This window comes from Grammomys surdaster, unplaced genomic scaffold (genome assembly GCF_004785775.1).
Source record: "Grammomys surdaster isolate TR1022 unplaced genomic scaffold, NIH_TR_1.0 262, whole genome shotgun sequence".
NCBI lineage: Eukaryota > Metazoa > Chordata > Mammalia > Rodentia > Muridae > Grammomys > Grammomys surdaster.
Genome location: NW_021604703.1, coordinates 5,396,651 through 5,423,905, shown reverse-complemented (window position 1 = coordinate 5,423,905; position 27,255 = coordinate 5,396,651). Strand labels below are relative to the sequence as shown.

At 47.9% G+C, this 27,255-nt stretch overlaps 1 protein-coding gene across 1 annotated transcript in view; it reads left to right on the top strand.

Annotated features, from left to right (window-relative positions):
• Nucleotides 1–27,255, top strand: part of Adamts2 (ADAM metallopeptidase with thrombospondin type 1 motif 2) — a 204,219-nt gene that overhangs the window by 138,323 nt on the left and 38,641 nt on the right. The window contains exons 5-6 of the mRNA XM_028775906.1: nt 1,138–1,340; nt 20,717–20,800. Of these exons, the coding sequence (XP_028631739.1) occupies nt 1,138–1,340; nt 20,717–20,800 (287 nt within the window). The remainder of the gene's footprint in view (nt 1–1,137; nt 1,341–20,716; nt 20,801–27,255) is intronic.

Sequence of the window (27,255 nt, the reverse complement as noted above, 5' to 3'; positions counted from 1 at the left end):
TGTGTGTGTGTGTGTGTTCCTATGTGTGTGTGCACATGTGTGTGTGTATTACACTGTCTGTTTGCCATCTTAAAGGTAAACTACAGGGCATGAAGCATCTATCTGGTTGTCCCATACACACTATTATCTGTAAAATGGAGTAATTTGTACTGAAGGTGCCCATTATGTGACCGAGTGTAGAGACTTGCTGAATAGCACAGAACAGGACCATATGCCAAGCTGCCTAGTATCTTCACAAGTGGCTACTCTCAGATGTTTGGTCTCAACAGTGTGAAACAGATGGGAATCAAGGCAGACAGCTAGAGGCGGTGGACGTGGCATCCTGGGCTCTGGTCCTGATGGTGCTGCAGACCTTTACTCTCAGCTAAGATCCCTCAGGCTCTACTTCTGAGCATGATCCGTGTGTAACTAGGTACTGGCCATTTAGGGGCCAGGCAGGCAGTTCCCTCTCTGGCCGACTGTCATGAGAGGGATGTATGTGGGTCCCTGAGCAATTCCATCAGTATTAGGGTGGTGGCAAAGTTCCCCTGGTGGAGAAGGGGCCAGGTATGAAGGTCCTGACACAGAATGTGGATGTCAGACTAATGGAGTCTTTGAAAGGTTGAGAGAGAGTTCTGAGAGGAGAGCTGGGAGCAAGGGGACCCTGAATGGCACACACTGTCTGGGGCTGAGCCTCAGTTTCTCCATTAATAGCAAGAGACAATGCCATCTTGTAGGTACAACAGCCTATTGACACTTGGGCAGCCCTTTTAGGGAAGTGTGATAAGGGCTGGTGCCATCAAGTCACTCCTGAGCTTCCTCTATATCTGTCCCCAATGCCAACCGTGCTTTTGCCAGTGTCAGGAGGTCACCATGGTCCCTGATGTATTCTGCTGGGTGCTGGGTAAAAGTTGGATTAGAAGCCACTGAGATGTTAGCACTGAATGTTTGTCAGTATTGCCCTTCTCTGGACTTCCGAACGGGCACCATGCCCCATGTTTAGGGTACTGTGAGTTTTATATGATGCAATGGCCACCCTAATGCCATCCTGATACCTGTCTGGTAGCTAAGTTGTACTCAAACGGGTTCTGTCTTTCTGTAATGCCCCTGGGCAAGGGGTGATGGGCTGCTACCAAAGAAGGTGTCCTTTCCTTCCAGGAGCCTCCCAGGGCAACCTGGACAGCCTCAGCAGAGCCCTAGGTGTCCTGGAGGAGCGCATCAACAGCTCACGGCGGAGGGTACGCAGGCATGCCACAGACGATGACTACAACATTGAGGTCCTGCTGGGCGTGGATGACTCGGTGGTCCAGTTCCATGGGAAGGAGCACGTGCAGAAGTACCTGCTGACACTCATGAACATTGTGAGTCAAGGCTGAGGGGTGCAGGGGAACAGGACTGGGACTGGTATCTTGGAGACAGGGCTTGAGTAGGGCAAGGAAATTGGGTCTGGATAGGGACTGGGCAGTGGCTGGGTGGGTCTATGGGTGGGTCCATCAGAAAGTAGGACATTGTTGAACTGCCCTGGAAGATAGATAGATGTGATGGTTAGTGTCAATTGCCAACATAAAGACTACAGAATCACCTTGGAGATGGGTCTCTGGCATGCCTGTGGGAAATTATCTTGATTGCATTAATTAAAGTGGGAAGACTCCTCCACTGTGGGCGGCACCATTCCCTGGGCTGGAATTCTGGGCAGTGTTAAGTGGAGAAAGGATCTGAGCAGCAGCATTCATCCCTCTCTGCTTCCTGATTGTGGCTGTGATGTGACCAGCCGCCCCAAGCTCGTGCTGCCTTGATTTCCCCACTATGACCAACTGTGCCCTTGAACTGTGTGGCAGAATAAACTCTCACTTTAGTTTCTTTTGTCAGAGCATATTATCACAACAATAGAGGAAAAAGCTAAGACAGAGGGGTATTGGAGGAATGGACTGGACTTCAGAGTAGGGCCAGAGCTAAGCTGACAGGCTGAGATCTGCTCTGTTCAGGGTTGTGGGATCCCCCACCGCCATGCTAGGGGATGAGAAGCTGGAGGAAGAACTAGGCTATGGTCATGACTATGACTCTCAAATGGAGCATAAGGAGGGGCTGCTTTCTGGGAGGAGCGGTGAGCCTTCAGGGCACTGCAATGAACAAGGTCCTTCCAGGATCTAGCTGGAGTAGGCAGACCCAGGTACAGAGATGGGCTCTGTGTCTGCAGCTTAGCTCTGCCTTTCTAGGTCAGGTACTGAGTTCTTGGGAGCTAAGGTGGTACATAGATCAGACTCTGGGGGTCCTGGTGAAACGATCCATCGGGGTAGAAGGAAGAAAGTGAGTGAGCTGAACCCTGGAAAGAGATTGCCCCCCATGAGTGGTCTCCCTCCTCTGAGTTCCCTCATGGGTAATCTGCCTCCTCTGAGTCACCCTGGTTATGTCCTTGGCTCCTGAACCTCCACCTTTACTCTACACAATTCTTTGTGTTTGTTCATTTTATTTTGGAGAATGCTAATCTCACATTAATTTTTGAAAAGTACCTTTAATTTAATAATAATAAAACCATACTTATTGAAGTTAACAAACCTCTGAGATATGGCTGTAATAATAATAGTAACAACAAAAATAAATAAAACCATAATTACTGCAACTAATGATGTGCCAATGTGTGGCTGGCTGTGTGCCAGACCCAGGCTAGCCACTTGCTGTGGAAATATTCACTCTAAGTCTCTAAAACTGGTAGATATGCAGGTATCATCAGCCTCCAGAGTATGTACTCTTCCCCCAGATCCGATCCACTGCTGTCCAACTCGAAGGGGAAGGGTGGGTCTTAGAATTAGAAAGACTTAAAAACAACAACAAAAACAACAACAACAAAAAAAAAAAACAAGAAAAAAACAAAACAGGGCTGGAGAGATGGCTCAGAGGTTAAGAGCACTGACTGTTTTTCCAGAGGTTCTGAGTTCAATTCCCAGTAACCACATAGTGGCTCACAACCAACTGTAATGGGATCTGATCCCCTCTTCTGGTGTATCTGGAGACAGTGAGAATATACTAACACACATTCAATAATAATAACAACAACAACAACAGCAACAACAATTAGAAAGACTATACTAATGTATCCATGTGAATGGGGTTCCAGTCCCCTGAACCTTGGTGTTCCCATCATTAAAAAGGGTTGGTTCCTTCTTGCACCCAGTTGGCTGGTTTAAATTCCATAATGGAAGTGAATGGGTTTCCAGTCTCTAAGTAAGGGAATGACATTTTCAAACTCCATATAAATTATAGTTTGCTCACACGACAGTGACAAGATTACACAGAACACCCTGCCTGAAGGTGGAGGGACTGGGACTTCTTCATGGGGCAGATGCATGAAAATCCTCCTTTTCCTGCTTGGAGGCTCGTGTATCACGGCGCTCCATGGAGGACATCTACAACTCTCTCTTAAGTTTTGGTCACAAGCTTCCATTCAATGACTCACATGGTCCCCGTGATCCAACTGTAGCGCTGTTTTGAATAATGATGACAAGACGGTTTAGTTTCTAGAAAAACACCGGAAACATAAGAATTCTTGAACTGAATCCTCATCTCATCCTCTCAACGACAACAACACGAAGATTTTAGGAGATAATCCCGAGGCGTTGAGAAAGGATGTCTGGGTCACATCTGTTTCCCTTGTCACACAGATATGCACTTGTGTGTGTAGCAAGTGTTTATTGACCAAGGGCTTGGCCTCGTGGGCAGAGTGTCAAGTTCATCAGAAGCCAAGGGTGAGGCACAGTGTCCCGGGGCTCAGTGAGGCTGGGGTGGGGTTTGCCCCTCATCCAAGCTCCTCCTGCTGCTTCAAGAATTCCTCATGGAGATAAGGGGAGATACGGTTACCCCACTGTAGAGCAGACTGTTAGTTCCCTGTGACTTTTGGAGAGTGTTCCCCGAAGCTGGGGGAGGGGCTTCAGAAGGCTGGCAGGACACTCTGGTGACCTTGGAGAAGGGGAACAGTGAAGACAACCTTCTAGAATATTGCTGTGTGACAGGACTTTCTGCAGGTGCCCTTCTGGCCTTTGAAATGTTGTAGCCACTAGCCAGGCTGCAGCTTGAGCTCAGGAAATGTGACCCAGTGAGAGAAAGGAACTGATGGGTCTTTTTTTTTATCTGATAGAATTTTAAGGTTTATTTAAAAGTATTTTAATAAAAGATAAGCCAGGCCTGGGGTTGGGGAGATGAGTCGGTGGGTGAAGTGCTCACCATACAAGCACTAGGACCTGAGTTCAGGTTCCCAGCACTGATGCAAAAAGCTGGGATCCTTGGTGCACACCCACAGTCCCCGTCCAGGTGGGGCAGTGAGTGCCAGGTTCAGTGACAGACACTAACTCAAAAGGTAAGGTTTCCACCTATCTGTGGAAATGATAGAGCAGGGCACCTGACTTCCTCCTCGGGCCTTTACACACACACACACACACACACACACACACACACACACCACAGATGTATGTGTACACTATTCAGACTTACATACTTGCACACCCATAAAAATAGATAACTAAGGGATTGAGGAGGATGCCTGACACCTGACCTCTCCACAAGTGTGTAAATGTGCATTTGTTCACACACACACTCCAAATAAAGAAGGGGGCAGGGAGAGAACAGTACGCCTAGAGGCACAGGCCTATAATCCCAGCTCCCTGGGAATTTGAAGCAGGAAGATCTCAAGTTCAAGACCAGCCTTGGCAACTTAGTGAGCTCTTGTTTCAAAATAAAAGTAGTCGAGTGGTGCTGGCACATCACCTTTAATCCCAGGGCTCAGGAGGCAAAGGCAGGCGGATCTCTGAGTTTGAGGCTAGCCTGATCTATGGAGTAAGTTCCAGTACAGTCTGGGCTACACAGACAAATCCTGTTTTGAAAAAACCAACCAATCAAACAAAAACTCAAAAGAATCAAAATAAATGTAAAAAGAGAGCTAGGAATGTACAGATGTGATAGAGGACTGGCCAAGCATGTGAGTCCTAGAGTCATGCCCAAGTATGCAGACCATCTTCACCAATTCTAAGTGCACTGTTTGTATGTGACATTAACATCATTCGTGTGGAAATGCAAGGCCACACCACAGATGCACAGGACTCTTTCTATTTAGCAAAGCTGAATCCCCCACGATTAAATACTGACTCCTCGCCGGATCCCCTGGGTCCTGGCTGCTATCATTCTGATTTTGTTGTTTGAATTAAACCACTATGGACCTGTGAGTCAGTTAATTTGTATGATATGTGTCCTTTGGGAACCAGCTTATTTAATTTAGTGTGAGAGTCTAAACGTTGTTCATATTGTAACGTGTTGAGTGATAGTCTAAAGGTTGTTCATATTATAACGTGTCGGAATTCCATGTGTGTGTCTGTGAGTGTGTGTGTGTGTGTGTGTGTCTGAGTGTCTGTCTGTGGTGTGTGTGCATGTGTTGTTTTGCTTTGTTTTTGATACTGGTCTTTCTGTGTACCTCAAGTTGGCCTTGAACTTGTGATCCTCCTGCCTCCAACCTCCTGAGTGCTGGAATCACAAGGGACCGTCCAACTTTCTTCTTTCTGGAGGCTCAATAAGACCCGTAGTTTATCTAGACAGGTTTTGCTTACCCATTCTCCTACTGATGGGCACCTGGGCAGCCTCCACCTCTTGGCTGTTGTGACAAAGGCTGCTGGGAACACGAGTTACAGATTTCTGTTCACCGTTGTTTTACATTCCTTTGGCTACAGACATGGGAGTAGAAAGGCTGAATCATCTGGTAATTCTATGTTTGACTTTAAGAAACCACCGCGCTGTTTTCCATAGCCGCTGTATCATCTTATGTTCCCACCAATAATGTGTGAGGGTTCCCAGTTCTCTGCAGCCCACAACACTTGTGATCTTGATAGTAGCCACACTAATGGGGACATGACTTGTAATTAATCAGCGCTGAAGTTTAAGCTGCCAGTGTGGCCAGTGGCCACTATCCTGAGTGTTGCATCATGGGAAGACACGCTGTGCACTCTTCTGAACTTGGAATTGACCTCCATTTACTAAGTAAGCCTGGGCAACTCTGGCTATGTGGACCTCAAGCCACAAACCCAAATAGCCCTCAAAGGCCTGGGCCAGTGGATAGTCACAATCCTCTTATAAGTCCACATCTGGTCCCTGGATTCCCAAGGCTGGAACCAAAGTAGCATCACAGAGGGATCAGCATAGCACTGGGCTGGGCTGTAGCTCAGTTGGTAGAATACATATCCAGATGTGGCACTGAGTAGGCTTCAACTGCACACTGAGTCATGTGACCATTGGCATGCGATAACAGGTGGAGGTGGCTCCATGGCCGAAGGACAGCCTGTTCAGCAAGCTGCCCACTGAGCTGGGTGTTGTAGAAGAGAGTTTTCTAGACACAACACACACGGGACAGCCCCAAAGGGAACACGGGACAGACCAAAATAGCAACCACACCAAATTCCAACTCAGTGAACCAAAGAGGTTGTATTGGTTGGTATATGAGTGAGGGGTCACTTACGAGAGCACAGAGGACCAAAAAGGGTCTGCCTCCTTAGTGGACTCTATAACTTCCTCAAACAATGAGTACAAACAGCTGGGTGCCATGTGTTCAGGTGCATGAGCCTAGGGGCGACATCACACTCAGATCACAATAGAAAGTGAGAATTTGCCCCCACCACGCCCCATCTCAGACCCACTGAAAGGTGAGGGTGTCTGTTGATCCCTTATGAGACCCGCTTACCCTGAGACACTACCTACCAACTCATTCCCTGCCAGCCGGACCCATTTCTTCCAGTTCCCTCCCTAAATTCGGAAAAGTATTTTTTTTCAGTTCATTAAAACATTCTATATTTAACACAGATAATATATTATTTATGCCATAAGATTAGAATGAACTCATATAGATCTCTCCATATTTTCTCCCAGAAGCTCCTCTCCACGGCTTCATTTTAATGACTGTGGAATGTTGTTGCAGTGGAGAGCGTGTGCTTTTTATGTAACTGATTATTTACACGACGCCTCCAGGGAATAAAACTCACTTCCCTTTTGGAGGTCAGATGTGCCCCTACTACTGTACATCCTTACAGCTGAGTCTGCCCCTCATCCTTAACTATTTCCTCAGACTGGGCTCCTAAGAGTTAAGTCTTCCAACAGGTAATGCACGTGTTAAATTTTCTATACCAAAATAGTCTGTGTGGCTTCATCATCAGTGTCTGCTCCACTGAGGAAAGACCTCTGCCTCATTTTTAGTTGTGGTGATTCATAGCTTCAGTGGTGACATCTTAATATTTTCTGTTGCAAGCTATAGCTATTCTGTTTATTTTTAGTTCATTTATTTACATTTTTTTGTGTGTATGTATGTGTATGGTGTATGTGTGTGTATGTGTGTGTATGTGTGTGTATGTGTGTATATGTGTGTGTGTATGTCAGTGTGTGTGTGTCAGTGTGTGTGTGTATGTGTGTGTGTATGTGTGTCAGTGTGTGTGTGTATGTGTGTGTGTATGTGTGTGTGTATGTGTGTCGGTGTGTGTGTGTGTGTGTGTGTGTGTATGTGACAGCACACAGGTGGAGGTCAGAGAACAACTTTCAAGACTCAGTTCTTTCCTCCCACCAAGTGTATCCTAGGGACTCAAGTCATCGGGCTTCATAGCAAGCACCTTGACCTCACTGACCATTGCAAGGTGAAGGGCTCAGAGGAAGGTTCCCTGAGGTGGCCTCTTGACACAGAGTATGCTTAAGGTCATTTCAGACATTGCTAGAAGACCAGTCCCAACTCCAAGCCAAGATTTTTTGGAAAATTTTTTTTGTGAAACAAGTCAGCAACTCAAATGTGAGACTTTTAAATCAAGAATTCTAACACAAAACACTGCAAAGATAAATCAGTTTAATGCAGGCTTAGAAGTGACAGTTGGAAAGCATGAAAGGTCTTCGTTCTGGGTAATTAACTCATTTGATTCTGTAAGAGCACTTAGCTTAGTACAGGAAGTTAGAACACCACAGTTCCTGATATACTGTGGTCTCGGGTCTGAGGGAAGTGTTTCAGGCTGGGTTTGTTGGTGTTGAGTATGGAGACTGCATGCACAGCACAGTCACGTGTTCAGAACAAGGCCACAGTGAAGTTGTGCTGTTCAACACGGGTGAATACAGCCAGAAGCACCTCAAATCCCTGACAGTTTGTGTATGCCCAGGGATGCTTTATTGATACCACACTGTTTTTGATCTCTGCATTGAACTCACAGTTTAGGAAGCTGTGAGATTTAGCACACGTGACTGACTGCTCGAGCTGCGTTTGTATGTGAATCAACAACGCAGTAGGTTTGTCTCCTCTGACGTCATCACAGACACACGATATCGCACAGAGGTTCAAAATACACTTTGGATCAGAAGCAACACTTAACTGGTAAAGTTTCCCTTGCTTGGACTCAGTTTCTCCATCTTTAAACCTGAGGCTTTACCTGCTACCATGCTAGTCAAACTTCCACAAGACAAATAACAAACCCTCCGCAGACAAATTCTCCCTTGCTTCCCCCTTGAAGCTGGAGTAGCCCTTTTCTGAAAGACACCTTGGTGACCTCACACTCAAGCTGAGTTTTATCTTTCTCCTCCTCATACCCCAAGCTACCTAACACACCACCTCTATCTCCAGCTGGTCAAACTGTCTTAAAGAAGGTTCTCTGAGGTCGCTTTGAGGATTCCTTTTGAAGGACTGAATGAACTGTCTTTAATCTTCATGTGAAAACAGTTTAGTAGATTTCTGGGCAAGAGCAGTCCCACTGAGGGCAGACCCATTCCTTAGGCTTGTAGGGCACATGGGATTTAGGGGTCCCCTGTGCTTTCAGAGCTGAGCCTGTACCTTTTGGTTTCTCCTAGCAGGATGAAGGTCCTCAGCACACTGTGTTCTGAAACAACTTGTGTTCAATGAACAATCTATTTGTGCCAAGACTTGGATATGTTTCCTCTTTTCTTTTCTAATTTAATCCAGAAATTGGCCTTGACTTGCTGAAGCCTTGCCAGGGTTTGTAAACAATCAGCTGCTCACCAACTTTCAAGAATGCTGGGGCCTGCACAGCGGTAGTGCAGGAATGTTTTGTGCTAGGCTCAGGGGGAGGAAATCTTGTGAACCTGCAAAGCAGCTTTTGGAAAGCATTGCCCACCCCATCCCTGCCCCCGTTCACGTGTCTGGCTCTGCTTCCCGAAACAAAGAGACACTGAGACTTGGGACTGCCTAGACTGGAAGGACACATTTACTATAGGAGCCAGCCAGAGCAAGAGGGAGGAAGGATGGAAGTCCAAGGCTCCCCTTCTCACCTGGCTGTGTCGCCTGGACCAAAGGAGACTGTTTAGGTTACTCTTTGTTGTCCTGCTATTCCTCATGCTTAGCCCCCAAGGCCTGAGATCAAGGTCCTGTGTATCAAAGGAGTTCTGCTTGCCAGGGTGGCATGGGGCACTGCATACAGAACCCAGAAGAGAACCATATGATCAGATGCTGCTGGATGCCGGGTAGCGGTGGTGGGCGTAGGTAGTTGGGGGCTCTGGGGCATAGCAGAGATCAGGAGAAGCCACATCCCCTAGCGGTGGCCTCCTCAGCTCTGTTCACCTGTGGTTGTGCAGGAATGATCTGCCCTGCCCTTGCCAGGTCTGGTTTTCTTAAATGAAGGTGGGAATCTCTGGGGGAAGCCTAATCATTTTTCAATGTGAGCTACAAATTGCAATTAAGTGCTTGTACTGTTGGGTGAATCGGAGCATAGCTATGGTGTCTACCAGGCCAGAGGACAGCCTGCTTGTTCCTTCTAGCTTAGAGGGAAGCAGGCAACTGTCACTGTAATCCCTCTGGGCCCCAGATGTGGGGATAGTTCAGCTGCAAGGACTACTGTGAGCATTACTCTAGGTGTCTAATACCTGGACAGGTATGGGATGCGTAGAGGCCCTTGCAGTCACAAATCATTGCAGCCTGCGCTTCCATGCCTCATTATGGCAGAGGAGTGTGGAGATAGCAAAGTCTATCTTTATACCTGGTTGCTCAGAGTAGGAGTAAAATTTAAAGGCTGGATGAAGACTAGAAACTGCATCAGGCGTGTCTGGGGGAAATAGATAAAGAAGGCTCCTTGATGACTTTTTCAGCTCATAATGGAGACGAGTCTGGGCAGCAGCAAAGCACATGCAAAGGCCCAGGGGCCTCTCCTTCTCTCTCCCCTCGCACAGCTTGGACCTGTCTGAAGCACAGGGCTCTTCAGAGAGGTGGGAGATGAAGTTGGTTTGGCATCTAGAAACTTGGGGCTCCCCACTTGGTTATGGGGAAGAGAAAAGATCTCACGTTGACAGAGGTTTAACATTGATCAGCCCTATGGAAGAAGAGTGCTCTACAGCCTGTGTACCCCACCTCAGTGCCTCTGTGAGATTTTCTTTCTCAGATACGACTGAGGAGGCTCAGAGATGCTGCACAGTAGGCTCAAGGCACAGCAATTGAGTTACATGCCAGTGAGAAAGATGGCATAGACTCTGCATGGTCCTTATTGACTTTTCTGACCTGAAGAGGGAGAATTCCTTAGGAGTCTCAGAAAAACCAGGCCTGTTCTAGCCTTGGGTCTGCGTCCCCCAACATCACTGGCTATTCCTTATCATATCTACCTTTCCCTCCCACTCCAAGCCATCTTATCCGTATAGGTCTATATCTGTCTTGAGCATTGCCAGTGGACGGTTTATCTATTGTATATTTCTGTTCTAATATTATCACCATCACATACACACATACACACACACACACACACTCACTCACACACACACACCCTCTCCCAGGATATGGGCCCTGATGAGGTTCTATGCAGAGGAAGGGTCACTGTGAGCCAATGGAATCTTGCACTCATTGAAATCACAGTCCAAAGAGCTGGAGTGGCAGAGGCCGGTGGTGATTGTGCAGGGTGAAAACGCTGGGTGTGGGGGGATGGGAGGCACCATGGGATGTCCTCACCCCTGCATCTGTCTCTTCTCTGTCATTCTCTTTGCATGCCGAGAGCCACTCAGCCACTCCCCATCTCCCTCCCTCCTCTGATGCCTCCTGACAGCTGATGAGGGAGCCCAGGAGCTGCCTGTCCTTGGTTCCCATGGGGAGCTGACAGTTGTCAAAGCAGGAGTCAGAGTCCCTGTAGATGGACACGGAGGGCCAAGCACCATCACTCCCTAGTGACAGCTTGAAGCGGCTGTTGAGCTTGTCTTGTGCAGGCTCCAGCAAGGAGGTGACAGCTGAGCCAGACAGCAGAGATGACAGTCTCTCTTGCTGGGCTCCTATCTGGGCAGATGTGGGCTGTCACTGTGCCCAAACCTCTCCATGGTGTGTCCCCTGCCCCTGTACCAAATTGCAGTCAGACATCCCTGAGGCCCTTCTCCTCTGGGTGATGTGTCTTAGAACTTGAGATTCTCGAAGAACATCGACTACCTGATTTTGCACATTCAGCCCCCAATAAAAGGTTGGTGCATAGTAGGTGTTCACTAAATGACTTTTATAATTCTTTCTTTTAAATTTCTGAGATTAGGTCTTATGTAGCCTAGACTGGTCTTGAACTTGCTATGTAGCTGAGGATGACCTTGAATTCCTGATCCACCTGGGGCCAGGAGACATATGCAGAGGAAAATCAATTCCTGATCTTTTTGAATGAGCATCCAATATGGCTACAGTCGGGGTGTTAGAAAGCATCTGTGAGGGACATGTCCACAGCAGGCTACTCCTAGCATAAACTTGAGCATACAAAACTTAGTTTTGCCATGTTCCATAGAATTTCTCAAGATTCCTCTGCTGGGGTTCAGGGACATCATTCACCGTGCTGGTTTAAGACCTTTAGTCACAGCTGCCTCTGTCCCTTCTGTGTCAGTGCTGTGAGCCAGCTTCTGTCCCTGCTTCATGTCAGGTCACCAGGCCCGAATGGCAGTGAAGAGGCTGGTTTGAGTCTTCCCTATCTTGAGCTGTTCTTCATCTGAGCTCCTTGGGTGTACTGGGTGGGAAACGGGTGGGGGAGAAGGAGAGTGGATTGCATACGCCTTCCATTCTGCAGCCTTATAGTGGGTTGATCTGGTGCTGCTTGTGTTCTCATGTAAATACTGCCTCTTAAGATCTGGTTGCCTCCCACCCACGAGCAGATCATCACATACACCAAGTGAGGCCATGTAATCCTTCCTCCCCAATTTAACTGGTCAGTAAAAGACTGTGATTGGCAGTGGAGGGGGAAAACTAGGGCTTGCAGATAAAGTGAGTGGGTTACAGGCAAAGAAGGAAGAGAAGGGAGGAAGAGGCCGCCATGAGAGGAGATGGACCAGGAAAAACAGCAAGTCACAAGGGACGGGACATTGTGGCTGGGAAATAAGTCAGAATAGCTCCAAACCTGCATGATCTAGGCTTTCAGATTGATAAAGTACCTGGTTGTGTGTCTTTTATACAGGCTAGCTAGAATGCTAATAAAAATAATAAAATAAGAGAAAATAAAAAATAATTCCAGCCGGGCAGTGGTGGCGCACGCCTTTAATCCCAGCAGGTGGGAGGCAGAGGCAGGCGGATTTCTGAGCCTGGTCTACAGAGTGAGTTCCAGGACACTCAGGGCTATACAGAGAAACTCTGTCTCGAAAAACCAAAAAATAAAAATAATTCCATTTACACAGTCTCTGCAATGTCAATGCCAGGCTATCCCCACCTCTCCCAGACATCCCTGGTAGAAGCTTCTGGGTGGAACATACAACTCTCTAGGGCTGGGACAACCATGGTGCCTTAGATGTCACTGTTTTACTCAAACATAGGTCAGGCCCTGTGTCAAACCTTCATAGGCACCATCTAGGGACCAGACTCTTATGCTGTGGTCCTATCACTGTGGAAAGCAGAGCCCGGAGGCCTCTGGGTCTGTCCATCTCTGATGCTAAGGATGGAGTGGGCGCTGAGCAGAGCAGGGCACTCCCAACCCTGTCTCACTTTCTACTTCTCAATACCCCACCCCCTACATCTCCTTCATCTCCCACGATGTTTTCTACTCCCGAGGCCACCGCAGGAACTGCCTTGAGGCCATTGTCTCCTCCGGCTCATGGCAACTGTTTTCTCATCTTTCCTTGGGTCACAATCTGATCAGGCAGAAAGAGAATCAGGTTTACTGGGGAATGAAATACACCTTGTTTTCAGATAACACAATAGTGCTCACATGGAGCTCAGTGGCAGAGCTCAAGTCACTGGGAACTGTTGTACCATGCAGGCTCCCAGACAGGCGGGAGTGTGGGAAGGGGATACTAGTGGTCTGACCAGGGCTAGTCCAAGGCCTTAGTACTGAGTGGATGGGATTGCATCCTGAAATGGAACACCACACCGAACCCCCAGTCTATGTGCCTCAGCCAGACATCCCAACATAACACTCCGGGACTTGACGTCCTGAGGCCACTGCCAGCAGGAATCAAAATCCCTGCCACCTCTATCTTCCTTCCTCGTTGGGCTGAGAGTAGCTGAGAGGCTTCTGAAGGCCCCTGGTTCCCTGATACATCCTTCTGTGTCCTGTGGCCTCAGCAGGGGCCACACTTCCCTGTCTGGCAGCATTATTTCTGATATTTGACAGGTCAGCCCATGGAGGATCAGAAAGAAGTGTGGATAGCTCTGACCCCAGAGATTAGGCCCCAGCTCCTAATCACACTCAAATGTCTCTTGGTTGTGGAGAAACATCTTAAGCAAATGCTGGTGTTTGCAGACATAACCTCCTGGTGTTACCGTGGAAATTAGGGTCCCTTCTTTGGGTTCCTAGTCTTGTTAATGAAAGAATTTAAAAACAGATTCAGTGGAGGCTCAAGGATAGTTTTTGTCTATTTGTTTGTTATTTTGTTTTATGAGAAATAGTTGCTCTGTGTAACCCTGGCTGTCCTGGAACCAGCTCCATAGACCAGGCTGGCCTCAAACTCACAGAGATCCACCTGGCTCTGCCTCCCGAGTGCTCCAATTAAAGGTGTGCACCACCACCACCACCTGGCTTTCAAAGATAGTTTTATGAGCTCTGGACAAAACAACAGGCAAGCAAGAAAGGCAGCCACTAGGAGGAAGGACATGAAGAAGAGGAAGAAGGAAAGCCATGCCCTTGGCATTAGGCTGGTATGTTTAGCAAAGGAGGTCAGGGAGTAGCAGCAGAGCTTAGTGTTACAGCCAGAGAGAATTCGCTTAGGTTTTGGACAGAGAAAGAACTAGGAAAAGAGACAAAGTAAAAGTTTTGCTTTTCTAAGTTTGGACTGTGAATAGGACAAAGTCAGCAGAGCTTCATGGCTGTCTCTCAGCAAGTGAGGAAGGTGTCGCTGGGAAGGAGGACAGGTGTATTTTCTAATTAAAGGGATAATTATTCTTCCTGTCTCTTTAGCTTGAATCAGCCTGGCTGAGGGGTGGTCTCTTAATGAGGTGATTGACAGGTCTCATTGGATTAACCCTTAGGACAGGAGACAGTATTGTGAAATGGAACAGATCTGTCTTTGGAACAGATCAGAATGCCGTGTCTCAGTCTTCTGACCAGGACTTAAGGAGCAGCAAAGTGGGTGTTTACCTTTTCAGTGTTACCAGGAAAATGGGAGGCAGAGTTCAAAGCTTCATTTGCCTCTAAGGTTACAGCCAAGAGAGACCAAAATCTGGGACACAGAGCTGCAGTTCCTGTTACCTGTCCTGGATAGCATCGTTAACACAGAACTGTGCGCTGAGAGTTTTTCTAGACATTTTGAAAACATTTTTGCATCAATCTTCATAACAAACACGAGCCATGAGGACAATTATGTCTCCATGCTGAGGATACTGTCTTGTCTCCCCAAAATTCTGGTGTGGTCACACTATCCCCAGCCTCTACCCTGGCAGCCCAAACCTGGACTCTTCTCTATTTACTTCAGGAGTTTGCATAGCAGACACTCAGGGGCTGTGCCCTCCGCAACCCTCTGGGGACTCCCTGAGATTACTTTCCTCTCTAGGTTTCCCAAGGTGGTCATTAGACATTGCTCACTGCCCCGACTTAGCTCAACAGAGACATGAGGAGCCCAGCAGCAGGTCTGTCCAAAGCCTGTCTACCAAGCAACAGGGCCAACAGATGTCCCTCATAAGGAGGCCCCCTTTTGTCATCAGGTACCCTCATTTTGTATCCAAGTCCTCCTCTGCCTCACCTCAGGCCATCCTCCGGGGTCCACTGTCATTTCAGGAATGCTTTGCCACCAACCAGGCAAACTTTGACATTGTCATGCAGAACCAGGTCCTTCCCAGTCTTTTCCAGAGCAGAAACTTGGCTGCCTCTTTGCATAAACAAAAATCACATCACAAAGCATTTCCCCCAGAATGCCAGCTCCTGGCCTCCAGCACACAGAGAAGTGCTAGAGCTTTGAGCCTTTTTCCCCACAGGGCTAAAAGGCTCCAAGATCAATTTCTTAAAGACAGGGCTTAAGGACACTGTCCCAGAGCTTCCCCTCCCCCATGAAATCTGGGTGAAAGTGTGCTGCTTCTCCTACCACACAAGCCCTCCCTGGGAAAGGATGACAAAGGAGGGCTGGCTACAGTGGGGGAGGCTAGGCAGCCTGCTGTTCCACATCCTCCAAAGTGGTCCCATCCATCCATCCATCCATCCATCCATCCATCCATCCATCCATCCTCAACTCTACTTAATACCTACTAAGGGCTAGAATCACTGTGTAGTTCTCTGCACGGTTGTGCTAGGGAAAGTGAAGTCAGTGCAAAGGCCTGAGGCTGGGCCCCCTGTGCAAGGAAGATCTTAGAAGGGGCAGCAGTAGGGTTCCATCTTCCTGACCTTGACATCGCATAAGGAGCTTCAGAGTCCCTCCAGTATAGTGGAAAGGCCTGGAGGTAGGAGGAGTTTAAGCAAGGGAGTCAATACCAGCCTCCTTTGAAACATGAATTACTGTGTGCTCTCCTTACTCCAGCTTTTTTATTCTTCAAATTCTCCTAAGGTATCTAAGAAATTCAGGGCTGCAGAGGGTCAGTAAGAATTCCAGATATGCACCTCTCCCCAGGCAGTGTGTGTGTGTGTGTGTGTGTGTGTGTGTGTGTGTGTGTGTGTGTGTGTGTACACTGACAGAGTGTCTTTGGAAGAAGGCAGACTGAGCTGTCAGGAGCCAGAAGCCCATTGAAGAGAGCAGCTCAGACAGATCTGAGGAAGGTAGGTAGGGCCATCATACAGTCCCAGGTAGTGCCTGCCTCCAAAGGTACTAGGGAGCCACTGAGGGTTTTCGACACAGGAAGGATGAAGTTACTCTGGTACCATAGTGAAGAGCAGTGTTAAGAGAGGAAAAGGTAGACCTGGGAGCTCCAGCCAAATTGTCTCTTTCAGGTGTTTGGTCAGTGACAAACAAAGGGAATGACATTCTCATATTTTCTTCCAAGCTCTTGCCACTGTTGAAACTGGAGCAGGCTTGGTAGCTCCTAAGCAAGCTCTGAGGCTTAGGAGGGTCACTCTCTACCTCCATTTAGGAAGGCGGTCCATGCCTCTTCTCCTGGGAGACCAACCATTCTCTGCTGGGACTCCTGGGTACCTTGCCTTGGACCTGTGGAGAGGGAGAAGCCAGGCCGAAGTTCCTGGGTAACTCAGACCACAGCGTGACTGACTTCCGTTGAGATTTCCCACTGAGAAGCTAAAGAAGGGCCTGTCACTCAGCTGCATGCACGGTGGGGTCACCAGTGACACACTAAGATCTAAACACGGGGAAAACCCAGCTTTCTTTCTACCTCTCTTCTATCTAAGGTTACTCGTTCCCAAGCTCCCTGACCTAGGATAGAAGAACACGCATCATCTAGCTCTTGAGAAGCAGGCTCGTTTCTTCCTGTTTAAAAGCCTTTGGAAGAATGCTCAACCAGGTCAAGGTTAAGCCCTTTGTTAGCTTTTCCTTGCTGTGACAGAATACCTGGGGTTTTCAACTTAGAAAGAGGGAAGGTTTCTGTGGGCTCATGGCTTCACTGGAGGCTTGTGAGACAACCTGATGTGTGACAGACAGAGCTGCTCATGTCATGGTGACTGGAAGGAAGCAATTGAGAAAAACAGAAGTAGAGACAGACAAACTGACCCAGGTCCTAATATCTTCAGGGGCATGCTCCTGATGACCTAACTTCTTTCTCTTAGGCTCCACACTGGCCTCCCCCAACCCAACCCAAAAGGTTCTGCTAATTTCTCGAGCCTCTAGTACAGGAGCCCTTGAGGGACATTTACAATACAAACCACAGCAGGCCCTGACTCTGCTGGGGCAATTGTAACAAAGCAGCAGTGTGAGTTATGCAGCTCAGGAAACAGACAACTCCAAGATCAAGATCTCCAGTTAATCAGACCACCTCCTCATTGTGTCCTCACGGAGGAGCTGAGGGGGAAGATGAAGGAGGAGAGGTGGGGGAGATGAGGGTAAGGTAGCTCAATAACAAGGTTGCTAATACCATCAAAGGTAGCCCTAACCCTGCCTTCACGTACCTGATTATTTCTGCTCTCATCCTGTGAATGGGGTGGTACATAACTGGTCTCCCTAGCAAAACCCTTGCTCCTGTGTTAGGGAACTGCATTAGTACACATCTGTCCCACAGTTTCTGCCCTTGAGGCTGAGGACCTGTGCTTGGGGTTTACTTTTGCTGCAGAAGCCATTCTACAGGCCTGCCCTTCCCTCCTGCAGGTCAGCATCCCTGGACTCCCTCTGAAACATGGCAGTGCCCCAGCTCCAGGTAAACTGACAACAACTCTGCCCTTGTGCCGTGGGGCTCAGGTGACCCCTGGCATCTGCTGTCCATGGCTGGAAGCTGACCCCACTGTTACTTGCTCACTGCCCAAGCGTGTAGTCTCTGTGTGAGCTCTCTGGAGCCTCTGGGGATGGGAGCCTGTCCCTCTCACAAGCACAGGGAGCAAGGGGTCCAAGTGTGCTCTGCTTGTCCTCCTTGGCTATGGGGGCTGCTTGTTCTCTCCGTATCTCCCCCTCCCCCGCCTTCAGAGGAGACCCTAAAGGCTAAGGCTCCAAGATTGCTTTTGCTCTGCCATCTCTGTCCCTTCCTGCTACAGCAGAACCTTCCAGGGCCTGGACTCTTCCCAGCTCTGGCTCTCAGCAGGAGTCTGTGATCCCAAACGACCTGGCCTTGCTCATTGTAGATAAGCAATTAAAAATATAGAAAACTCCGTTCTTTCCTAAGTAAGAGGTCTGTTTTTTTTTTTGTTTTTGTTTTTTGTTTTTTGTTTTTTAAGATCTGTTGTCTCAGCACAGGCTGAAAAAGAAAATTTGGGTTGGGACTCAGAACTAAGGCAGCAGTGCCTGTGGTTTAGGAGGGGTTCCACCTACTCCCCAAAACCTCATGCAGAATAGCAGGGCAACCCAGTTTGCCAACTATGAAAACTACAGTTTGGGTTTTCATAAACACCATTCCATCGTGTGTGTGGAAATTGGATCCTCAAAGGAGCTCTGTGGGAAGCACTTTTACTCTTGATGTTACAAAGGAGACAGCGGGCAGTGGGTGATGGGCGGTGGGTGAGGTGGGCCATGGATGAGGTGGATGTGGAAGACGGGTGAAGGTGGTCAAGGTGGCACAGCTCTGGGCTCTGCTTTCTGAGCTGCAGGTGCTGAAGTGGGTACTTGGATATTCAGCTGATGGTCCTCAGTGGCCAGTGCCATGCTGCTAGACAGACAGCACATGCAGGGGACTGAAGATCAGGCACATAGCACAGAGCCACGATTCCATGTCAACCATGCTCCTGAAGCTCTGAGCCTCACCTCCTCCCTAAAGGGAGAAGACAGGAGAACAGAAGCCAACTTATAATCAGAAATCTGCCTGGATGTGCCAGGTTCCTGGCAGAGCCTGTGTGTCGGGGTTGAGGGTGGCATTGGTTGGGGACCAGTGAGCTTGTTAGCTTTGTGCTCTGACTGGTGCTGTCTATAGCCACAGCTGTGGTGACAGAAACAGCCACTGGGCTGTGCATCTCCCAAGCCCTGTGTCCCTCTCCGTCACCATGATGATTTGATTTTCCTCGTTCCAGTTAGATTTCCGGAGGCATCTTTCTGCTGTTTAGAGGGAGCGATTACAGTTTACCAAAGAAGAAAGTCTGGAAATTGGGGTGTAGTGGGCTCTGACTGGTGTAGCTTAGCCATGTCTGCCTCTCCACCAAGGGCCTCATGATAGCCTCTCTGCCCATTCTGCATACAGATAGAATGAGTGGTTGGTCCACACCTCTCCCCTCAGTGACTCCACAGATTGCCTTTCTTCAGTGTTTGCTGCTCTGGGGCTAGGGGGAGGGGCATCCAAGGAGGGGAAGTACAGACTGTGGGGAAGCCCAGTGGCAGTGGGACTGAAGAACGTTGGGGTACCAGTTCTCCATAGCAGGTCTGACTGGGGTGGGGGCCCTTCCAGGAGGGGGCGACTCAGAGACTGCACTGCAAGAAGGGATAGAGCTCCCTCCACTAGTGAAGGAGCGGGCAGTGAAGGGCTGGTCCAGCAAGTTCTGAGTGTGAGGTGGGAAGATGGAGGTGACCAAATGTCAAGGAAATGTCCAACAGCACTGAGCCTGAGGTTCACCTAGCATGTGTTTCTGGAAGGTGGTGGTCGTGCTGTAGAGCACGGGAGTTCATCTGCCCCGCAACCACACACACACACACACTTTTGTGATGTGGATATCTGAGGAGGCCTACAGATGCCTGCTAAGAATGGTGTGTGTGTGTATGTGAGTGTGTGTGTGTGTGTGTGTGTGTGTATGTGTGTGTTTGAGACAGGGTTTCTCTGTATTAGCCCTGACTGTCCTGGAGCTCACTGTGTAGACATAGACTAGACTGACCTTGAACTCAGAGATCTGCCTGCTTCTGCCTCCCAAGTGCTGGGATTAAAGGCGTGTGACTACCACCACCCGGCTTCAGGCACAGCCCAGAATAATGTAAAATATATATGTGTGTGTATGTGTGTGTGTGTGTGTAAAATAGCATGCAAAATGTGAAAGAAGACCATGACAGACATGACATGGAACATGCTGAGCGGGGTGAGAGACCTAGTGATAACTGCTCCCGTTAATGGGCGTGAAAGTAGAACTGATTGTGGTCCAAATGTCCACATCTCCAGCTGCAGCATCCTTCAGCATCCACAGATCTCTGGTCCAGGACTCTCTCAGGTATTCAGATCTCTGGAGTACTATGTGTGTCATTTGTGTTTAACCTACACACACTCTACCACATACATCAAGTAATCTACGTTACTTACAATGATCCGTAAGGCACAAGCCCCATGTAACTAGCTACTGTGTTGTTTAGAAGGGGGAAAAGTCTATACATCTTCTGCCAACTTTTCTCCAAATAATTTTGACTGGGGTTGGTTGAGTACATGGGTGCGGAGGTTGTGCGATCCAGAGTGTGGACTGTAGTGATGTTTCACACTGGGCAGCAACCACCAGGAATGGCTTCTGCTCTGGCAGCTCTCATTCCTTCTGGAAGGAGCTCCATGCTTCGGTGAGAGGTGGCGGCGAGTCAATTCTCTGGTTCAAGCTCAGGTCTGAGTGAAGACGCTGTGGGCCAGCAGGTGGGATGTCTCAGGGAGACGCTTCAGAAATCCAAGCAGGTGGCTGTAGCAGCCAGGGCCGGAGAGGGTCATGGAGGAGGGATGAAGCAAGAGGTAGTCTTAGGGTTGATGGAAAGTTGGAGGTAAGCATGCAAAGAGAAAGAGACAGGTGTGGTCCCTGGGTTCTTACCTGGGGCTTTAGGGACAAAATGCCAGGTGCACAGCCAGAACCGGGTTTGGCTCATGGTTCCTGATATCTCCCTGGCTGTCTTCCAGGTCAATGAGATCTACCATGATGAGTCACTGGGGGCCCACATCAACGTCGTGCTGGTGAGGATCATCCTGCTGAGCCACGCGAAGGTGAGTCCCCCTGTCCAGTCCACCTCCTCTCTCTGCAATGTGTGGGGCCTCCGGACACGCTATAGTCCCATAACAAGCAAGAAGCTGTGAACCTCCACCCGCTACAGACTCCATATGCCCTTCACCGTGACACATGACTCTTTCATACTCAGTGTGGTAAGGCCAACCGATAGTGAGCAGCCTCATGGTGCCCTCACTATAGAGTCTCGGCAGATTCAGGAACAAGGGTGTCCCAAAGTGACTGAAACTGGCCCTGAGGGATTGGGGCAGGTGGATGGCAGCCCAGAGTGTAAACAGACACAGGAGACTGAAGTGAGGTTGAGCTGAGACTGGAATTCTGTCTTCCAGGTGGCTCAAGGGATCCAGATTCTGAACGGCTGGTTTTCTTAATGAAAGGCACACTCAAATTATTTGCTGTGTAGAGCAATGTTTCTGACATCAGTCTTGGGAATCCATGGCTCACGAACCCACCATCCACCTCTGACGTGTCTAAAATCTTCTCTCTTCTCATCTGGCTTCACGTCTTCAGCCCTCTGACCACCAGAGAGAGCCACTAGGCCCCTCTGACCCCATCTTTCTTGCTCTTGAATGCTGAACCACCGACCACCAGAGGGAGCCACCAGGTCCCTCTGCCACCATCTTTTTCTTGTTCTTGAATGCTGAGCCCCTCCCCCACGTCCTGGGGGATGGATTAGTTACTCTTGTTACTATGACAAAGTACCTGACAGAAGTAATTTCAGGAATGATTTATTTCCGCTCACACAAAATGTTCTGAAGAAAGCTATTAGGCACAAAAAAGAGGATGGCAAAAAGCTAACTGGGGGCATGTTTAATTCTGTGCTCCAGCTCCTTAAGCTTTGCGTGTTTAGGGTCCTAGTGATAGGGCGGGGCGAGGGCAGTGGCTATGAAGTCGTGTTTCCTTGTCATATGGAAGGATGTGTGTCTTCTCGGTGCAACTGGAGAGTGCTTTAAAACCACACAAGTGTTTTTAAGTCTTCATGAAAATGTCAATGAATTTTCTATGATTAAAAACTGAAGCCCTTCCCAGGCAGTGTGCTCCAGTGAAGTGCCCCAAGTGTGACCACAGGTGAGAGAAGAATACTTATAACCTTAAAAACAACCCAGCCTCTTTGAAAAAATTTGGGTTTGTGGGGCTTTTATTTGTTTGTTTTGTTTTTTGTCTAATGTAGCCCAGGCTAGCCTCAAACTCACTATTGTAGTTTGCAAGGATGACCTTGCACTTCTGATCCGTCTGTCTCCATGTCTCAAGTGTTTGGGTTACAGGCATGCACCAGCACCCCTGTTTTTATGTGGTGCTGGGGACTGAACCCAAGGCTTCATGTGTGCTAAGCAGCACTGCTGCTCGAGCTACAAGCCCTGCTCTTAGAAACACTTCTTTATTTTTAACTGACAGGGAAGAATATTAGAACAACAACTGAAGATCACTTGGTTTGATTAGGAACTTGTGCACCCATGGATTTGGGTCCAGGGTGAGGGGAGAGGCTGAAATCAAGTCCTCTCTCCCAGGTCACTATATGACAACTGTAATAAAACCTACAGAACACATCTCCTGGTGGCGGGGGACACACTGGGGGCTATCAGCTCCACCAGGAAGCCGTGGGAGGATTCTTCCTGACCTGCTGTGGGTGCTCCTAACAATCTGATTAGTTTTTTTGTCAACTCAACACAAGCCAGGATCCTCTGGATAGTGGGACCCTCAATTGAGAAAATGTCTCCATAAAATTGGCTTATAGACAAGTCTGTAGGGCATTTCTTTTGATTGGTGATTAATACGGGAGAACTCGGCCTGCCTGGGCAGTGCCGCCCTTGCCCTTGGGCAGGTGGTTTCAGATGGTGTAAGAGATCCAGCTGAAGACATCGTGAGGAGCACGTCAGTAACTGGTATTCCTCCATGGCCTCCGCTTAAGTTCCTCAGCTTCATCAACTGTGATCAACTGTGATCAGTGCATGTAAGCCAAATGCACCCTTTCCTTTACAAGTTGCTTCTGGTCATGGTTTATGACAGCAATATGAAGCTCGCCTTCAGGGGAGCTAGATCTACTTCCTCAGACTGGGTCTTCCCCAGACTCCTCCATCCTGGCCAGGACCCTCAGCTATCTTGGGAACTTCCAAGCTCTTGGCAAGGATAAGGATGAGAGTACCTCCAATAAATTGGGGGAATGGATCTGTCTCTACTGTGGACATGCTGCCTTTGATAGCTGTGGTGGAGAGTCATTCTCAGCACAGACATTGAACGAGGCTGATTTCTAAACATAGGAGCACACGTTGTTTTATTGTTTTGTATTTTCCTCTCTTAAGTCGTTCCTCGGAATGAGTGAAAGGACACCAGCCAGTGTAGATCATTCAAGCTGGAAATGACAAAGCCCTGGACTTTCCCCTGCTTTTTCTTTTCAAACAAAAATCATAAACTTTAATTTTTGAATGTGTTTCTATACTTTTGTCTTTTTTAAATTTTATTTTTTGAGATTATAATCCTATCATTTCTTTCCTCTCCTTTCTACCCCCAAATCTTTCTCTATATCCCTCCTTGCTCTCTTTCAAATCGATGGCCTCTTTTTCATTGTTGTTATAGGCATGTGTATGTACATATAGACATCTATTCCTAAGGATAACCTGCTCGGTCTGAATAATTATTCTTGAACGTATGTTGCCAGGGCTGACCACTTGGTATTAGATAACCAGTTGGTGTGCTCTTTTCTGGGGAAGACTATTTTTCCTGCTCTTGACATTCCTTCATTGTCTGTAGTTCTTTGTGTAGGTTGAGGTCGTTTGCCTGCCCCTCCCCCTCTGTGTTAGCTTCTCTATTGGTTTACAAACTTGCTCGGCTCTTGTTTAGGCAGCTTCATGGGCGTGGCTTCTGAACTCAGTAGGAGACACAGACTTTTGGCAAACTCCCTGATGCTCCGGCTCTTATGACTTTCTGCCCCCTCTTCTGCAATGTCCCCTGAGCCTTAGGTGTGAAGTTTTGTAGATGTAACCATGGGAACTGGGAGTTACAACTCTGCATTTTGATTGGTTGGGATTTCCTGCAATGTTATCCATTCCCCCCTGTTTTTATGGCACGTATGATCTGTTCAGAGAGGGAGGAAAGCCGTCCATGGGTTGGTCTGGACATCAGGTGATAGCCTGAAGCCGCTGCCGGATACTGGCCACACTAGATCAAAGGTTTAAAACTGTGTGTTTTATTGCTGAATTGTACCATGGATCCTGTTAGGCCTGAAGAGTGTCTTGTCTGTCTCCTAGTCCGAATACTGAATTGGGGTAAGACTTTGTGCTGTAAGGGGAGAGGGAATAGCAGAGAGTAGAGAGAAGAAAGCCAGGATGGAAGCACCAGGCTCTGGTGTGGGTTGTGGCACTGGAGAGATGATTCAGGTTAGGATCCCTTTGCAATCATGAGGAGTTCGGATCCAAATTAGCACATAATAAGCTGAGTGTCTGTGCAAATGCCTGCACCCCCAGCTTCAAGGGAGATGGAGACAGAGTGGCTAGGGTTTTATGGCAATCTTGTCTGGTTCAGAAAGGGAGAGGGAGGGAGGAGAGAAGGAGGAAGAAGGAGGAGGAGGAGGAAGAGAGAGAGAAAAAAGGGGAGGGGAGAACCTTGCCTTAAAGGAATAGACAGAGTGAGAGAGGAGGACACTGGTGGCCCTCTGGGCTACATATATACACAGGCATGCACACAAGCATATACACACTCTCTTACACACACATAAATCAAAAGCCAGATTGGGGACTGAGGATGTAACTTGTTTGGCAAAGTGTTTGCCTGATTTGCCCAAATCCACGGGTTTAGCCCCAGCACTGTATGAACAGGGGTGGCGATGGGGTTGGCATATACCCATAATCTCAACACTAGTGAGTTAGAATTGGGAACATCAGAAGTTCCAGGTCATCCCTACATAATGAGTCCAAGACTGGGAGGGTCTCTTGTTTTTAAAACTTTGAAAAATGTTCTGAGAGATGATCACTAGACAGACAACATTTTATTTAAAGGTGGGAAAAGCGAGTTTCCCTGAAGGTGCTCTGTAGAGCTGAATGGTAATAAATGTTTACACAGAAAAAGAGATGGGCAGGTGGTTCTTCTAAAGCAAAGGAAAACAGGTGCTCCCCATGGCAGCATGTCCCTGGGACTTTGGAATGTGTGTGGTGAAGCTCTGTGGGACACAATGGTACACGTTGTTCTTCAATCCTCTTTCTCCATGGATCCCTCCAGACATTCTACAGAACTTGCTTTGGAAAATGTCACCTTCAAGGCAGTGTCAGTAAAACTAGCAACAGGTGGGTCCTTCCGTGTATACACAGGACCTGAATTTGGATCCCTGGGATTTGTTTTAAAATAATCTGAGTGTGGAGTGATGCACCTATAAAGCAAGCCCCAGGGGAGAAGATGCAAGAGGATCCCTGGAGATCACTGACAAGCCAACAGAACCAGACCAAGGAGAGACCCTGACTCAAAAATAAGGAGGGCTGCAATTGAGAATGACACCCACTCATTGACTTCCTGCCTCCACATGTATAACACACACACACACACACACACACACAATCAAAATCAAGACACGTAAGTTTGTTGACACATAAGTGGTTCTCAAACTCTGATTCTAAAGGGTTTTTTCCCTTAGATTTAAATGGCAAGAAACTAATATTTGAGAAGAACAGACAAAATTATGATTTTTTGCTATTAAACCCCAAAAGAATCCATTGTAAAATCCATGGAGTTAAAACTTTAGTGATAAAGACAAACACGGCCACATCATTTACTGGGCACAGATCCTGAGAAATGTGAAAGTAGGTTATTTTGTTGTTGTGTTGACATCACAGTGTGCTCAAATTAAGATAAATGACCATGATGTCACTAGATGATATCATCTCATGGGACCACCATTGTAAATGCTGACTTTGATTGAAATTTCATAAGCAAACATTGTGACCCAACAATACCTGTAGTAGGGCTAATTGAGAAAACAAAGTTCCCTGCACCAAGGCTGGAGAGATGTCTCATCAATTGAAAGGGCTTACTGCTCCTGCAGAGGACCCACGTTTGGTTCTTAGCACCTCCAAGGTGACTCACAATTGATTGGAACTCCCTCCTCTGGCTTCTGTGGGATCTTGCATGTACGTGGTGCACATTGACCCAAATGAACTTACACAAACACACATGAAGTTTTAAAAATGTCCCCTAAATCACAGAAATCCAAATACATCTCTCAGATAGTACAAGACAGACATAAAACATACAGAAAGAAAGGGGTATGCTGTTCATGAGAGGGAAATTAAAAAACAAAACCAAAAAACAAACAAACAATAATAACACAAAAAAACCCACACTACTTCTTCTAGAGAGAGGAGAGATAGTTTTCCAGGTTAATAGCTGGATATTTGCTGGGATGGTTCTGGGTTTTGTTAGAAACAAGAACATTTAAGAACAGGTGTGTGTCCTGTGGCAAGATGGTGCGGGGACAGCTTGCTGCCCTGGTGTCTGGAACGAAACCCTCACGGACTGGGACAGGAAGCCAATCCAGCTTTGGAATCTTGGTGTCCTGAATGTAGAAGTGCAGACAAGGAGACTATGTTAGGAGGGCATGGTGCTGGCGTGCCAGTCTGGAGAGCTGGGGCAGAGGGACTAGAGAGAGGAGAGATTGCTGCTGGCCTGCATGAAGAGGACTCAGAGCTGGAAATGAACATTTTCAGACTACAGCATGGAAGGAATCACAGAGGTGTGTTAGCCTTTAGTAGTTGGACAGAAATACCCAAGGCAGGAAACGTAAAAGGAGGGAGAACTGCACCCAAGCCCGTGATTGCACAGGTTTTGTTCATGGCTGTTCAATCCGTTTCTCTGTAGCCTTTAGTGGTGGGACAGCATGGAGGGAGTATGGAGGAAGCAAAGGAAACTCACCTCTGGAACAGAGGTGGGGAGGCTGGAAAGCAAAGACAGAAAAGAGAATGAGTCACAACCCCCTCTTCCAAGGCATGACCCCCAATGACCTAACTCCCTCCCATGAGGCTCCTCCTCCAAAAGGTTCTACCACCCTAAGGGCACTTCCACTGGTGAACAAGCCTTTAACAGACCCCTTGGGGGAGATGTAGAGCTAAATGATAATAAGCATTGTGCTTGGCTGTAGACAAACAGTCTCAGGCTGCAGGTCCTGGAGCAGCATCTTGGCAGGGGTGGATGGAGGGAAGGCTAGGTGCCCCCTGGGGCCATAGGTGACAGAGAGCAGGGGTGCTTCATTCCAGGACAGCTGCCAGGATCCACAGAGCCTGGCAAAACAAAGATCCAGCCTCTAGCCCTACTTGATTGCATACCAATAACTTCTGCAGATGAATTATTAGAAAAAGCAAATGTGGCTGAGCCTAAGATATTAAAAAAAAGAGCCCTTCTTTTTTATGATTAAACTTCATAAATTTTCTGAGAATCTCACTCCCTCCAGTTCCTT